A 16,563-nucleotide genomic window follows, 5' to 3' on the forward strand; every position below is an offset into this window, starting at 1 on the left:
CACCTTTTCAAGGAATGCAGCTACACAAGAGAAACTTGGAATCAACTCTGTTTATAGGGTAAGCTTAACATGCTCTTGCTGCTAAATAACAAGACTCTAAGGGAATGGTGGAGATCCTTCTACAAAATCAAACCGAAATCTCTGCAGAAGAACTTAATAGGATCCCTGATAACAACTTGGTGGCACATCTGAATAGAGAGAAATGGTAGAGTCTTCAACAGTCAGCACAACACAACCATTCAAGTAGCCCACAAAATAAAACTAGAGATAGATTTAAGACGCTTGGCCTTTTGACCCTGAGAGCTTTTCCCCTCTTCTAGCAGCTTCCTCCCAATGTAGTCTCGTTTTCTTTTCTTCTCTTTTTTAACAACTTTTATTCCTTCTAATATATTCTGGCAGGCCTTCTGCCTTCGTGTTTTAAAAAAAAACCTTCATCCCAAATTTCTAAAGATTATTATCAAAATCGCGGTTTATTCCATATATTTTCATCGCCCAAGATCAATATATCGTTATGGATCATTGATGGTTTCTTGCCTTCTACCACCTTCCATCCTAAAATACTTAACTTTTCTCACGCTATCATATATTTGTTGCTCCATGATCTCCTAATTCCAACGGCATGGCCATACATATCTAAATATAAAATAAAGGAAATGTAGAAAATTGTGTGTGAGCTTCGTATATATTGATATGTCAGCGAGTACTATATAATGGAAGTTCGTGTTCATTGACATCTCAAAATGATTACAGGAGGCATATAAATGATCCCAACACTTATGCAGAGGCGATCTGACCTAATCCATTTTTCGAGCTAAATGTTGTGATATCTCACAGTATAGTGCACAATGAAATCATCCGCAAGAGTATTCACTGTTTACCTATAAATAGTGTTAATGATAGTACGTGAAGTTGAAATCAGAAAACTAATGATAATCTCACACAACTCAATGTGTAAATAGATACTCTATTTTATATTATAAGATATCCTGATTTCCTTAGAGATTTATATGAATTCTAATGAATCGAGACACGTATAAAATATATATTAATTAATCTATGAATAAATCTAGGTAGTATCAAAATATCTTATAATATAAAATAAAAGTGATACAAAATAATACCCCAACCTCCTTTCTACACCAACTCTGTTTTGTGCACTCTATAGCATATTATAGAAAAGCCAGACTGGATTGGCGTGTAAACCAGAACCGATAACCTTGGAGCTCTGTTATGCTCAGAGACCCTCTTTGCAATGGAACGATAAAAAACAAATGAATCAGGTGATTTTTTTGTGAACCGGTGACGGTTTTATAGAATCGAATTGGTTTTTTATTTGTCATATAATAGTATGGTATTATAATCTTTTTATTATGAATTGGTTTTTTACAGAAAACTAATGACAACAATATTTTTAGGACAAAATAATGCGTATGATGGTATTTGATAAAGCTCGCACTCGTAATGATATTGTTTATAGCTGAGCGTCTATTAATGATATTTCTTAGATTTTCTCCGTAGGAAAACATAGTAATATTTCCAACACCAAACAAAATATTATGAAAACATACCCAACGCTAGATTTAATAAAGTTAACTTGGTGATGCAGATGTCGGTAATTTATAAATAAAATTTGGTTAAACCCTAAACTTAAACAGGTCCGACTCTGCACGTTTCAATGGAAAAAATCTACCAAAGGTCCCTGAACATAAAGACAAATCTATTTTTCGTCCCTTAACCGGAATACTAGAAATGTGTACCCCTAAACTCACTAAATCCGTTTGAAAAATGTCCCACAGCAGTATTGACTTATTTTTTTTACTGGTTTTGCTGACATGGCACATAGTGGGTCCCACGTGTCAGTTTTTTTATTTTTTTTCTCTTTGCTTCTTTGCTTCCTTTTCTTTTCTCTTCCATGCTGCTCTTCTTCATCTCTTCTCTCCTAGGCTAGGGCGCGGGCAGTAGCAAGCTGGAGGGTGGAGCGCGGGTGGGTGACGACCGATCTCGCGGGCGCGGGCGGCAGTGACCAAAGCGGCGGCCAAGCCAGCGCCCGGATGGCACAACTGGGCGGGGCTGCGGCAGCCAAGAGATCAGGCTAGCTAGCCTCTCGATCGCTCCCGAATAATCCAGAGCTACCCCAGCTACTAATAAACACCTCAGCTACTAATAAACACCTCTCGATCAATCGATCGCGTGGTGGCACGGCTCGCCGGAGAAGAAGAAGAGGAAGTGGAACTAGGGTGCCGGCCAGTCTCTCCCAGTCGATCGTCACACGCCGTCAGCGGTACAACGTCCACGACGACGACTATGGAGATGACGGAGAAGATCGCCTTTGTTGAGAATCCGAATCTCTCCTCTCACTCTCTAGGTAAACTAATGACCGAGTAAACTAATTACATGCATAATTAACTACCAAATCTAGCACAGCCATGCACACACGTGAAGCTTTGCATGCAAGATTATACTCCTCTGGACGGCTGGACCTAACTATTGGCACAAAATCACTTAGTTGCCTTGATCCAGACTAAAACCTTTGATGCACTTGCTGAACAATACGTATACATGCATGCTAACAAAAATAAACATGGAAATTCACTAATGACAAGATCACCCATTTACTCCTAACATCCTTCGCCGCCCTCGTGGTCGCCGCGTCCGGTGCCACCGCCGTGCTCTCCTACGAGGCGCCGGCCGCCGCACCCAGTCCGGGTAATGCCAGCGGCGCCTCCGCTGCGACATCTGCTGCGCCCCTCGCCCTCGGTGGTCGACTCCTTCCTCGCGCACTGCCTCCAGTAAATCCGTACGTATGTCATGCAATGCAATGCATGGACCTAGCTAGCTAGCGACATGAACAGGGAGAAGGAAGAAGAAGAGGGGCAGGAGAGGAGCAGCATCACATCGCCGGACTCCATCATTCACGCATTTTTCTTTCGTGCCATCCAATGTGCTGATTGCAAATGCGGTTCTTGCGTACTAATCTGATTGTAAAACGTACGGTTCGTGGATTGTCCGCGTCCACGCAAGCCACTGCTGCACGACCGGTCGTCGCTCACGCATCCGCCGCAAGTCGCCACCACCTTGGTTGTTGTCCACCCAGCCGTCACTGCATCAGCGTCTGCAAGCCGCCGCCACCTCGATCGTTGCTGCCCCCACTCGGCAGTCGGCACCGTCCGCGCCTGCGCCTGCAAGACCGTCGTCACCCACGCACACTCCACCCTCCAACCTGCTGCTGCCTGCGCCCTAGCCTAGGAGAGAAGAGAGGAAGAAGAGCAGCATGGAAGTGAAAAAGAAAAGGAAGCAAAGAAGCAAAGAGAAAAAAATAAAAAAAACTAGCATGTGGGACCCACCATGCACCATGTCAGTAAAACTAGTCAAAAAATAAGTCAATACTGCCGGATTTTACGAGTTTAGGGGTACATATTTCTGGTATTCCGGTTAAAGGATGAAGAATAGACTCGCCTCCAAGTTTCAGGAACCTTTAGTAGACTTTTTCCCGTTTCAATTGGTTCAAGTTTGGTGGTTACTGGGCCCAAATCAGCTGGGCCGGATAAACCCAAACGGCCTAACTTCCCACGGATCCTTTCCCGTATCCTCACCGTCGGCCTCTCTCGCCGCCGTCGTCTTCTCCTCCCCTCCGCTCCGATTCATCCGATCCGACGAAGCCGGCCGCATCTCCGGCGAGGAGGCGGCAGCGCCGAACAGCCCACCTGTATCTTCTGTGGCTCGGCCGGTATCTCTGGCTTCTCCGCTGATCTGTCCCCCCCTCGCTAGCTCGCCTCTCCCCTGCCGTCCCAGCTACCCCCACCGCGTCGCCGGCGCGAGGCGGTGAAGGTTCCGGGGGGATTGTGGGAGCGGTGGGGATAGTAAGCTATGGGTTCGGTGGATCTGATCGCCGCCTGCGTCGACGCCATCCGCCAGGTCGGATCTCTTCGGGAGTTGTCTCTGTCTTGCCTGACCAGATACCTCTTTGTTCGATTTCTATTTTGTGTGCTTTTAGCTGATTGAATGCAAGAGGATTTTATCAGTGTTCGGGGGTTTCTAATCATGTGAATTTGCGCCTTGGCGATGAATATTTGACTAATGTGATGAATTTGAGCGATGAACTTGATAAAAATCACGTCTTTGCAGCTTCCGTATGAAGTTTCGTGTTTCTTTCCCGTTCTAAAACGAGTTCTAATTGTACGGGTTGCTGGCTTGTTAAAGACTTAGTATTTTAATTATTGTTTGAGGTTTGCGTGTGGAGACAATGTAACTTCATCTTCTCAGCTTTGGCTATAGAAATTTATGTTTTTCTTTTGGGTTTGTTTCTGCTTTGCAGATTGGAGATGAGATTGCAGATGCACTAGTGTACCTTGATGCAGGCACTCTGGAGGCGTTTCAGTTTATAGGAGCTTTCCCCTTGCTTCTTGAGCTTGGTGCTCGCGCAATATGCAGCTTGGAAAATGCATCTCCGCTTGATAGTGTGAGATTCCTTAAATCCCTTGCCATAAAAATCGTTTGATTATAGTAGTGAAGAATGGATATGGTAATAATATCTACCTCCTAAAGTATTAAGCTAATGGCAATGCCTCCCAAAGCTGGATGAGGTCTGCTCCGTAGTGATTTATGTGTCGAACTAAATGAAGCATTTTTAGTGTGTTCGAGTGGCATAGTTAGGAAGAAGCCATAGTTGATTTCTGAACCAAGCGTGGAAGTTCTCTAATGGCATGCTTGAGCCTCAAAGGGATCTAACTATGGACTGGATAATCTCCACAAAAAGAAACTGTGGACCGGATAAGTCATCACTGGCAGCAGTAATTTTAGAGCTCTTTGGCAATCATCATTCACTTTGATGCATAATCAAAGCCAAAAACATGGAGTTTTACTAAAGTAGGCAGGCAGCAAATTTGGGCAAAATAATTGCAGTTTTCTGATATTTACTTTATATAATGACAACTCAATGTTTGCTACTACGTAGTTATTTCTCTTCCAACTCCAATGTTTAAGTAATGCCCAGTATGACTGGAAATGCTGGTATATTGTTCTGTGATTTATGCAATCTATACTTATATGTGCCTGCACCCTGCAATCTTGAAATTTCTTATGACCAGCAGTTATTATTTGAAAAATACAATTTTATGTTAGTTTTGAAATACTTTTTTTAGTTTCCAGTTATTAAAAAATGTACAAAATAAGTTTTTGCAAGTGTCATTTGTTTCTGGATTTGTGGCAACTTAGAGTTAAGTACTACCTTCTTGGTTTTACAACATCTTAATTTTGTGCGCTTCATATTTCTTTTTCATTCTGAACTTCTTATAGATGAGAAGCAGGCATAACAACCTTCATGTTAACCTTGGCATGTGAGCTCATGTTTTTTTATATATATGAAACCATGATTTTTTTTTGCCTATATATGAAAAGTAAGAAATATGATGGATTTTTTATTACAAATGGGAACCTTGTTCTTTACGTGATCAAGCTGTTGTAATATGTGTTTCACAGGCTGCTGACTGGCATTCAAGTTTTGCACATCCAGCAAGGAAGATTGTAGTGATTACATCACGCCTGCTTAGTGATGCTCATCGGTATATTTTGCGTTGCCTGGGAAACCATGGAACTATTTCACACTGTACTGTGTTGACAGCTATTTCTGAGGTGCTTCATCCCTGCAAGAATTTGTTACTTTGATGCATGTATTCTTCATGACGTGCTTGAGCATCCAGCTATTTGTCTGGGGCTGAAGTTCCTATTTTTTTTCATTGAAAAAACTACATAGTCTATATTAGTTTCCATATTATCTTGAAGGTGTCATCTGCATTGTTTGAATTTTCTTTTCTACTGTGAATGGTCTCAACTCAAATAGTTACTTTGCATTGACTTGCATGTTGTTTATTTGGAAGCTTAACCCACTATTTACATACTATATAGCTGGACGTGTATGAGTGGACTATTGGTAAGAGTTAATTTGTGGACATTGGTTTATTTGCAACCTGCAGTAACTTCTGTGCTTCTCAGCCCAATATTGATAAATGACCATCTTGCTTTATCCCATATTATAAGATATTTTCTGCGAACTTTAAGAATCTTTTATTGAAAACAAATAAGAATTTTTTATTGAAAACAAGACCATCCTAAGTTTTTCAAGCAGGCTTTGAACCTGGTGATATATTGCAGGTTGGTCACTCAGCATATGTAGATTCCCCACTTGGACCAGATGCCTTCCGAGAGTACGAGACATTACTCACTCAGGATCATGAGGAACTTCTGAAGAAGTATGAAAAGTCAGATGAGCATAAAGATACCGTTCCTTACACTGAGAAAGATTTCACCTCGGATGGTGATAGATACTCCAATTGGGAATCTGGGGTGCATTATGGCTCTAATTCTGAATCTAGCCCAACAAAAAAGGATTTGTTTGGCGATGAGTCAAGCCAGCTAGAAACTAAAGGGAAAAGGTTATCTGTAACTGTATGTCACTTTCCAATGATTTTCTCTCCTATTTCTTCTAGGACTTTTGTTTTGCCATCTGAAGGCACAATGGCTGAATCATGTTTATCAAATAATCATGAAGATTCACTTAGTCCTGGGCTACCTCCTATTTCTACTGGTAGATCTTTTGATGGCGATGAGATTCCCCCTGGAGTAACATTGACTGCTCAGTTCCTCTATCACTTGGCCAGTAAGGTAACAATTTATCATATGAACATATTTCTTACCAGTGGATTCTTATTATTCATCACATAACCACTTAATGATCTGTATTACAAAACATGTGTAGATGGACCTAAAACTCGATATATTTTCACTTGGAGATACATCAAAGGTAATTGGGAAACTGATGATGGATATGTCAAGTCTATATGATGTTGGTCGTAATAAGAGATCTGCTGGCCTGCTGATCGTAGATCGTACACTTGATCTCCTTACTCCTTGCTTCCATGGTGACTCATTTCTTGATAGGATGCTGTCCTCCTTGCCACGCAAGGAAGGGGCTTCATCCTATCTTGTGGCCAAAAATCCACAAACTCCAAGCAAGCATTCTCCAGCTACTGTTAAACGCATCCCACTAGATGTAAAGGTGCCTTTTGAAAAAGTTTTCAGCAAGGAAGATCCTAACAGTAGGACCAGTATGTTACCCGAAAGTATCATGTCATTTATGTCTGGATGGAACTCTCCTGAAGTTGACTCTGAAGTTACCTGGCTACCTGATTATGCAGATAAAGCACATGATGACAAACTCAGCTGTCAACATGGTAGTTTAAGTGGTTCATTGCTATCCAATTATGCTGGAGTGCGCTACTTAGAATCGTTACTAGACAGAGGTGCAAAAGATGGGTTAATGCTGATTAAGAAATGGCTTATGGAAGCTTTACAGAATGAGAAGTTATCCTTTCCATCTAAAGGTCGGCAAGGAGTGCCTTCTGTCTCAGAGCTTCATTCTATGGTTCAAATGCTCTCAAGAGACCAGTTATCCTTGGTAAGAAACAGAGGGGTTATCCAATTAGCACTGGCTGCTGAAATGACTCTCTGGGATCCTCAAAGTTCTCACTGGGATGCCTTTACAAGTGCAGAGAGAATATTAGGTGTAACATCTGCAGAGTCAACTCAAAGTCTTGCTAGTGAGCTTCGTGATTTTATCAACACTAGTACTTCAGTGGAATCTCACAAGCAAGCTAATAAAATGGAGGTCTCGCAGGGTCTTCTAAGTTTTCAGGATGTTTTACTTCTAACAATTATCGGGTATATCTTGGCTGGTGAAAATTTTCCTACATCAATTGCTGGTGGTCCATTCTCATGGGAAGATGAGCGGTCTTTGAAAGATATTGTGGTGGACTCTATTCTTGACAGACCATCATTCGTGAAGCTCCGGTTCCTTGTTGGCTTGGAGAATGAACTTGAAGCTAAAGCTAGACCTAAAGTTGGTGACAAAAGTAATGACTCCATCGAACCTTCTAAGACTACTGATGATTTTGATGACCAATGGGATAACTGGGATGACGATGATAATACTGATGATCAAAAGGAGGAAGCTTATGGGGACATGCAACTTAAGTTAGAGGTACGAGACAGAGTTGACCAACTTTTTAAGTTCTTTCACAATTTGTCCAGTATGAGGTTAAGGAACCAAACTCTTGGAGAAGGGCTAGCAGCACTGAGCAGATTTGAGACTGACATCTACTCAAGAAAAGGCTTGCTCTATAAGTTGCTATTAGCTGTCTTGGCAAGGTATGACATTCCTGGCCTCGAATATCACTCGTCGGCCGTAGGACGCTTATTCAAAAGTGGACTGGGGAGGTTTGGGCTAGGACAGGTGAGTCGTCAGTTCGCACTTCCTCTGCATTCTTTCTTTAGTTATCTTTTCTCACACTCAATACTATCTGCAGTCTAAACCAAGCTTTGGCGATCAAAGCATTCTCATCGTTTTTGTTGTCGGAGGCATCAATGCCCTTGAGGTATGTTCTCTTATTGGTTTCAAGTATTCAATCATACCATCATGGCATTATTTAGTTCTGTTTTTCTTTTATACTGTTTGGTGCTTAACTATAATATTTGTTTATTTTGTTAAAACTACATTAAGAATCCACAAGTTTGACATGTTTTTCCTATATGTTGCTAGTGTCCAGGTTAGTTTGTCACTTTCAGATTACACAAATTTTATCTTCAAAATATCAGGGTATATTCCCAGATGTAAAACCTCAGGTTGTAGACTTTTAGTTAGTGCAATTTGAAAGCGCATGTGAAATTGCACTCATCCAAACAAGAGATTGCAAACCACAAAATGCTAAGAGGAACTTGCAACAAAAATTATCTTTGTAAAGAAGAATAACCTAACTCAGTAGGGGTGAAAATGGTACAGGTTATGTCTGTTCCAATCCAATCCACCATCAAATCTTGTTGTTTGTAGAATGGTAAGGGGACTTCTATATTGGGGTAGATGTTATAGATATTGATGTTGATGTACGGAGTTGCAGATGGTATATCAATATCTGATTGATGCGGATTATCCTAAATATTTTGAATGTATTATACGATGCCTGCTATTTGGATTATCCACAACTCTTCCCATCTATGACTGTTATTTTCTCTGTGCAATCAGTGCTTATGTGCAGCCAAAGTATATGGCAGTGTAAAATTAATCCTTAATAAATTAAATGATCTTCATTTATGCAAGGTCCGGGAAGTCATGAAGGCAATATCAGAGAGCAGCAGACCTGATGTGGAGCTTATTTTGGGTGGAACAACCCTTCTCACCCCAGATGACATGTTTGAGTTGATGTTGGGCTCATCCAGCTTTAATTAGACTTAAGCCTAAGAACTGAGAAGCTCAGTCCACTTGACAAAATGCATCTGACTTCGAACCCACTTGATTGATTCAGGACAGTTCTCCGGAAGTTATTGTTCCAAACGTGGTAGTTCAGATACTGAACTTTAAAGATTGTTCTGATGATACCAACGGCAAAAGCATAAGCAATTTATATGCTCTGCAGGTTTTCAGTCACAAGTTCACAACAAACCACACCGGTACTGTTTGTCTTTTATAGGACAGCATCATTGAAAACAGTGACTTTTGAGAATCATCTTGTGGACATTCATACTTGTGCTGGAAGGTTGGAGCCTACTGCTTTGGGTCAGTCACTGTATTTCGAGGTGAAGTCAATATGAAGTGACCCTGCTGACTACACAGTAAACACCCAAAACATGGTGTAATTTCTGTCTTCTGTTGCCTCCTAGAACTCCTCACCCGTTCAGAAAGCATATGTAAATTTAATTTAATCGGTGTAAATGTTTGCTGATGATTTGGAAATCTCTGGTGAAACTGTCAAATTAGGCTCAGGGTTGTAACTGAAAAAAAAGATCTCATTGCTCTGTTCAGTGACTTGAAGTGTACATTACATGTACTATATTGTGATTAATATCGCAATCGCCAAAAATGGCAAATAAAATCAGGAATAATTTGTTACATTCCAGAAAAGAAATACACATATAATATGTTGAAATTGCTTTTCTTTTTAGTAGATAAAGGGGGTGATTGTTTGGCCGGCATATTTGCAAAAAAACTTTTATATGTATATTCTTAGCGATCTAAAAGTCAAGACTGAAAAATAAATTTTGGTAAAATGAATTAAAATCAACTTTAAATTTAAGGTTGAAAATTTAAATTTTAGCTTATAAGCATACGAAAAAGATGATAAGATGGGGGTGAAACTGTGCTGCATTTTCCTGGTAAAACAAGGCAGCTTTGGCAATCCTCCATAGATGGATATGGATCCTCTCTATTTGCAATTAACCTTGCCCATTGCCTCTGAAGAATCTTTAGGTTCACATCTTTAATAACACATGCAGATTGGAGACATTGAACCCTTCAATTATTGTCACAAGGGAAAATATATGATCACACACACTGACAAGTACTGAAAAAAAGGAGCTTCTCCTAGATCTGACATTTGACGTGAGACTCTGGGAAGTGTTGCTTAATCACCCTGCAGTCTCTGGCCTGTTGTAGCATTGCTTGGCATGTACCGGCCTGGCTGCATCAAGCATAAGCTTAACAGCTGGTTAGTACTGGGCTAATCAATGTTTAACTGTTCTGTGTGTGTCCATGGAACGGCAGACATGTCATGAGATGAATAATTTGTGCTCGTGGATGGATGCACTGAAAATACAGGGAGGGATGTCTGCTTGTTCCTGCTGCAGTGTTCAGTGATTGTAATTTATAAAGCATCTTGCTCTTGCTGCCTCCTGTTGTCGTTCTCTGCAACTGGGCTTATGCATCTTGTGATTTTCCTTTCTGGATGTGTTCTTTTTTTGATTTGGATTCTGGTGTTTCTTGCGATGCCTTTCTGTTAGCTAACATGCTGTTCTTTCTCAAAAAAAAAAAAGAGATTTACTCCGGTCCAACAAAAAAAAATACCTTGAGGTATCAATATCTCGAGGTATCAAATTATTTCCCGCCATTGGATTCAGCTGAGTAGAATGTGCACTGTTAGATCTAACGATCAGAAATGATTTGGTACCGCGAGGTACCAGTATCTCGAGATACTTTTTGTTGTATTGAAACAAATCTCAAAAAAGAAAAGTTATTTTGCCTCTTATCAATTTATCATCACCTAGATCTAGTGTCTTCAACATACTTATTGCAGTGCAAATTGATAGCAAGGTTTCTGATTATCATTTTGATTGAAGTAAGAATCAACTGATGATAATTCTCTCACTTTGTCCAAGTTTTGCTAGCATTTTCTCTAGCCAGCATGTACTAATCTGAAATCGTTAACACATTACTTCGGAGATTTTCAGAGCTAAACCCCAAACCTTATCCGTAGCTACGGCAACTTAATCTGTTTGCACACAGCACTACATCACCAGAATGGAATTTCTCTGTTCAGTGTGTGTTCAGGCATCAAGACAAGAAGGTGAGTGATGGTCTGAAAATTGTAGCCTCTGCACCTTTGCTGTTTCCATGAATCCAGCTTGCTGAATATGATCCCTGTCCCCGGCCCACCGGAGATGTAGAAGAAGGCGACGACGGCCGCTACGGACACCGAGGCGATTGCACGACTGCCGAGGCAGAATCTGCCACCATGCATTGATCCAAGCATCTGCAATGTACATTGGCTGGAGGGCTACTTACACAACAGTTGAGCTCAAAAGTACAGACGAACTAGATAGGGTGATTTGGCAGCAACTCCTTGTTCCTTTTTCTTAAGAATGTTCATGGTTCAGACCCATCCAAACTGAACAGTTTTGCTGATGGAACGCAGCTCATGCCGTGGAGTGTTTGGGTGTCCCTTTTCCTCCCACAATCTCTTGTCACCTTGCCGTTAGCGTTTCTCAAGAGAGGGGTTTGTCTGACAAGTGCTCATGGAAGCTGTCCATGCTCTGACTGAAGAACAATTCAGACACTTGAAGCTACTATACTGAATGCCTCTTGATCTGTATCTTTTTGTGACGAAATATGGAAATTAGTGGACATTTGTTTCCTTCACTAGAATGGCAAGAGTTTTACCATGCAATGGGATGTGTTCCATCTCAAGTTTCCATCTGCACATTTCCTGAAATCTTGGAGGGAGTTACATAAATTTGATCAGTACTAGCTTTCATCTGAAAATTTCAGATTGACCTGAAAAACCGGTATTTCAGATCTTGCAACATCTTTACCCAGACAGCTCACTCAGTACATTAGGATTCTTTTAACTTATCCTAAAATATTACCATGGATCCAAACTAAAGAACCCTCATGATACAACCATATGAGAAACTGAGAATTACTGCTTGTTTATTCAGTCCTGGACCTGATTGTCCTGGATGAATGCATGCATGCATGGATGACTTTATGTGACTAGAGGCACATATGGTCTCCAATCTAGTCCTTTCTTCACAGTGAAGACATGGACCACAGCACACCTTTGTAGCATGCCCCCACACAGTGACACACTCTGTCATCAGTTTCAGTATCAGCTTCAGTTTGATGTATATCTTCCTTTACCATTTTCTAATTCGATTTCAGTATCACCTTTCTGGGACAAAGGGTGGACCACTGCATGTATGCAGCAGTGCATGCCTGCAGGTTCTTCCTCTCCTCTCCTGCAAAATCAAAGCTTTCTGCACTCTGTCATGTGATTCTGCAAGTGTAACTGTCCTTGTGGGATGTGGGTATCATCGGTTAAAAGCATCATCAGCACCATTGGATGGCTGATCCAATGAGCCATTTTATCCATCCAAACATATATGCAGTTTTAAATTGAGTACTAGATTTCATTTCTTGTCAGTCTTTACTTGCTAGTAAGAAAAATAAGAATCTGCATCTCCAATACTGGTTTACAAGACACAGGAATGCATGCATTCAGCAAGAATACATCCATAAACAGGTCAGATATGCATGCGCAAAGTTGCACAAAATGACTACAGGCCAAACAATGTCTGATCAATCAGGAGATGAAACAAGAAAAAAAAACGTAGAAATCAAACATCAATTAACCTAACTGAACATGCATCAGTACGATTCAGAGCAGAGAGGTACATATATATTGTTCAATTCGATCCATATACCAATTCATCACCAATCGTACACACATACACACACATGCATACATGCAGGAATAGCTCTCCTCTCAGACAAATATGCCGTCACTAATCATAACCAATAATGTCATGAGCTCGATCGATCGACATGGGAGATGCGTGAAGCTTTCAAGCTCTGAACTTTTTCTGCTCTGTGCAAGAAGGTAGGGAAGGATCAAGATCGATCAATTTCTCGAGAAGAGACAATGGAGATTATGTTCTTAGTGTTTGGGAGGGCACTGGTAGCATTTGGTGAAGAGGCCAAAGGTGTCGACTTGGCGGACGAAGTTGACGGTGCTGGCCCAGCCGCCGAAGCCGAAGCCGACGACGAGCACCCACGCGACGACGAAGCAGTTGGCGGCGAAGGTGCCCGCCCAGCCTCCCAGCGCGCGCGGCGGCGGCTCGACGGCGTTCTCCCTGGCGGCCGCCGGCGCGAAGGTGGCCATGTGGGCGAGCGCCGGGATGATGTAGACGGTGAAGCTGACGAGGAAGGAGCCGACGGTGGAGTTGATGGGCCCGAAGAAGGGGAAGATGACGGCGAGGAACCAGATGGGCAGCACGACGGGGAGCCTCGCCAGCGCGCGGCGGAGCACGCCGGCGCCGTGGTGCACCCCGATGGCCTTCTCCCACACGAAGTAGAGCGGCGTGCAGGCGAAGCCGAAGGTGATGAACTGGTGCACCAGCATGAGCACCACCGCGGCGTCGCGCCACCCGGTCCGCGGCAGCAGCGAGAAGGCGTTGGAGTGGTCGAGCAGCATGTCGCCGAACGCCCAGTACATCGCCGACGCCGACGGCAGCGTCAGCGTCAGCACGTACAGCGTGGCCACCAGGTATATCATCTTGAACCTCTGCGGCTTCCACATCGCGTGCATGATCTCCACGGTGACGGCGTGGCCGCCGAAGGTGTAGAGGATGTTGGTGGCGCCGGTGAAGTAGAGCACCATCTTGGACGGTCCCGTGTGCGTCACCCCGTCGACCTTGCCATGGACGACGGCGGCAACGGTGAGGTACCACGCGGTGTAGGACGTCATGAGCAGGCCGAGGAACGACCAGACCCGGTAGTTGTGGAACGACGGGACGAACACGGTGGTGGCGCAGCAAGCCCCGAAGATGTACGTCCATGTCCGCTTGTCGAGCCTGTCGTTGATGTAGTAGATGTTGCTGGCGCAGGCGATGAGCTGGATGACGGAGCCGAAGAGGAGGAAGGTGCAGTTGAAGAGGAGGCCGACGTTGCGCCAGTGGCGGCCGAGGAGGCCGTCGAGCACCTCGAACCACTGGATGACATGGTTGCGGAAGTCCACCTTCTCGCGCTCCCGCCGGGTGCGGTACTCCACGTAGAGGACGCTGATCAGGTACGCCGTCCACGACCCCATCAGGCCGTAGAACACCTGGAACGCCACCCCCGACGCCATGCCCAGCTGCGAGAACGAGTAGGGCAGCGTCAGCAGCACCTGCGCCACCTGCCCGGCCGCCATTGACGAAAGCTTAGTTACCCTTCATTCGCATGCATTTTTTCATGGCGATCGATCAGCAGTGTATTCTATTCTTACCTGGTTGGAGGCGCAGCTGAACCAGGCGTCGTAGACGGAGCCGCCGTGCCAGAAGAGGCTGGAGAGGGCGAGCTTGCTGCCCGACGACGGCGCGGCGCTGCTGGATTCGGCGCCGGCGCCGGCGCCGCCGCCTTCTCGCTCCATCTCGACGTAGTTCCCGGCCACGATCGTCTCCACCTTCTCGGACGCCATGTCCAAGCGATCGATCGATGTTCTTGGCTTCTCTTGATCGATCGATCTAGCTGAATGGATGGCACAGGCTGTATCAGCGCTGCAATGCACTGCACTGCAGGCTGGCGATTTATATAAAGAAAACGCTCGACTCGATCGATCGTCCGTCTAGTATAGTATATACTACTGTTGCTGTAGTCTGTAGTGTATTAATATTGTACTACTATATAGAGATGGGAGCATGCATGTATGTATGCATGGATATGATATGTTGGGAGCAGCACACGACCGGCCTGCCCCATCCATGCCGCTGACAAGTGACACCTACATCTCCTCTCTATCTCTCTTTGCTTAGTTATTATTCGTAATTAGATTTTCTGCTGTTATCTAAATTTATATAAATATTAATAAATCTTATATATATATATATATATATGACTAATATACATTAATTAATAGATAGATTTAGATATAGCTAAAAAGTCTTATAATATAAAACGGAAAGATTAACTATTTGGTGCGGTTGCAGCTTCTGCTCAAGCATAGCCAAGTGGTTTGGCTTCGTATAAAAATAGGAGTGGATTTTAAACCTTCAAGGAGATATCTCCTCGTTTATTACATGTTATCCAAATAATTATTAAAAAAATTTGAAAAAAATGTGAAGATAGATTAATATAAGATATATCACTACACAAATATGCAAGTTCAAATATAACTTCTACTATCCATAGCAAAAATAACAAATATGACTGTGAGTATACGTATACTATTTAAAGTTTAATTTGTTATTTTTGTTATGAATTGTAGAAGTCATATTTGAACTTGCATGTTTGTGTAGTGATATATCTTAGAGTAAATTACGTTCACGGTATATGAACTTGTATGGTGGATGCAAATAAATACAATAACTTGTAAATTGTTTATTCCGATTAACTTCACTAATTGGTGCAAACTTGAGCAAAATGATATGCACAAGCAAAATTGATCAAATATGATACATAATGATATGTAATTATGATTACACATCAAAATTTTATACTGAAAATGTATTATTATTATTATTATCATCATCATCATCATGTGGTATTTTCAAGATATAGACCTACTGAAAAAATAATAAATTATTTTTTTAAGATATAGATTAGAAACGTCCGATCATAGAAATACAGTTTCAATGATGTAGAGTGTCTGAACATGAACATGAACATAAAATTTAAAATGATTTTTTCATGAATTAATTGTACGGATAAAAATTATAACATATATAAATAGACATTAGACAATCTACATAGAGATTATTTATTCAAGGAAATGAAATAAATTCTCTATCCTAGACATAAAAAAATAAACTTTTGCACATCTAATTTAGCTTTTTATTTGAATTTAAAATAAGATATCCAAATCACAATCGTATGTGTATGCTACCATGTCATTAGTGTACACTTATTTAGAGTAATTTTGCTTGAGTGGATCATTTTGGTCTTTTTCGCACCAACTAACCAAGTTGTCGTATCAAAGTGAGTAATTTATAAGTTGTTATATCTATTTGCACCCACCCCGCATGTTCATGTACCGTGAGCGTAATTTACTCTATATCTTATATTAATATATGTTTACAATTTTTTTAAAATTTTTTGATGACTATTTGAATAGCATGCAATAGACGATGGGATATCCCCTCGAGGGATTAGAATACTTTCCCTATAAAAATAAAGCAAGAGCGATCTAAAAATTGAATTAGGTATGTAATGAAGCGGGGTTTGGGCTGTTCCACAATTTCACTCTCGACTCCAGTTTAAGAGTGACT

At 42.0% G+C, this 16,563-nt stretch overlaps 2 protein-coding genes across 2 annotated transcripts; one reads left to right on the plus strand and one right to left on the minus strand.

The window, feature by feature from the left end:
* Positions 1 to 3,624: 3,624 nt before the first annotated feature.
* On the plus strand, positions 3,625 to 9,966 carry LOC102717565 (sec1 family domain-containing protein MIP3). The gene is made up of 7 exons (XM_006663181.3): positions 3,625 to 3,915; positions 4,316 to 4,459; positions 5,479 to 5,631; positions 6,151 to 6,660; positions 6,755 to 8,287; positions 8,361 to 8,429; positions 9,149 to 9,966. The coding sequence occupies exons 1-7, from the start codon at positions 3,868 to 3,870 to the stop codon at positions 9,275 to 9,277; spliced, it is 2,586 nt and encodes an 861-aa protein (XP_006663244.1). The 5' UTR covers positions 3,625 to 3,867; the 3' UTR covers positions 9,278 to 9,966.
* Positions 9,967 to 12,947: 2,981 nt separating this feature from the next.
* LOC102705293 (putative auxin transporter-like protein 4) lies at positions 12,948 to 14,844 on the minus strand. Its single transcript, XM_006662702.3, has 2 exons — positions 14,586 to 14,844; positions 12,948 to 14,495 (listed from the first exon to the last, which is right to left on the minus strand). The coding sequence occupies exons 1-2, from the start codon at positions 14,775 to 14,777 to the stop codon at positions 13,257 to 13,259; spliced, it is 1,431 nt and encodes a 476-aa protein (XP_006662765.2). The 5' UTR covers positions 14,778 to 14,844; the 3' UTR covers positions 12,948 to 13,256.
* Between the last annotated feature and the right edge of the window lie 1,719 nt (positions 14,845 to 16,563).

This window comes from Oryza brachyantha, chromosome 11 (genome assembly GCF_000231095.2).
Source record: "Oryza brachyantha chromosome 11, ObraRS2, whole genome shotgun sequence".
Classification (NCBI taxonomy): Eukaryota; Viridiplantae; Streptophyta; class Magnoliopsida; order Poales; family Poaceae; genus Oryza; species Oryza brachyantha.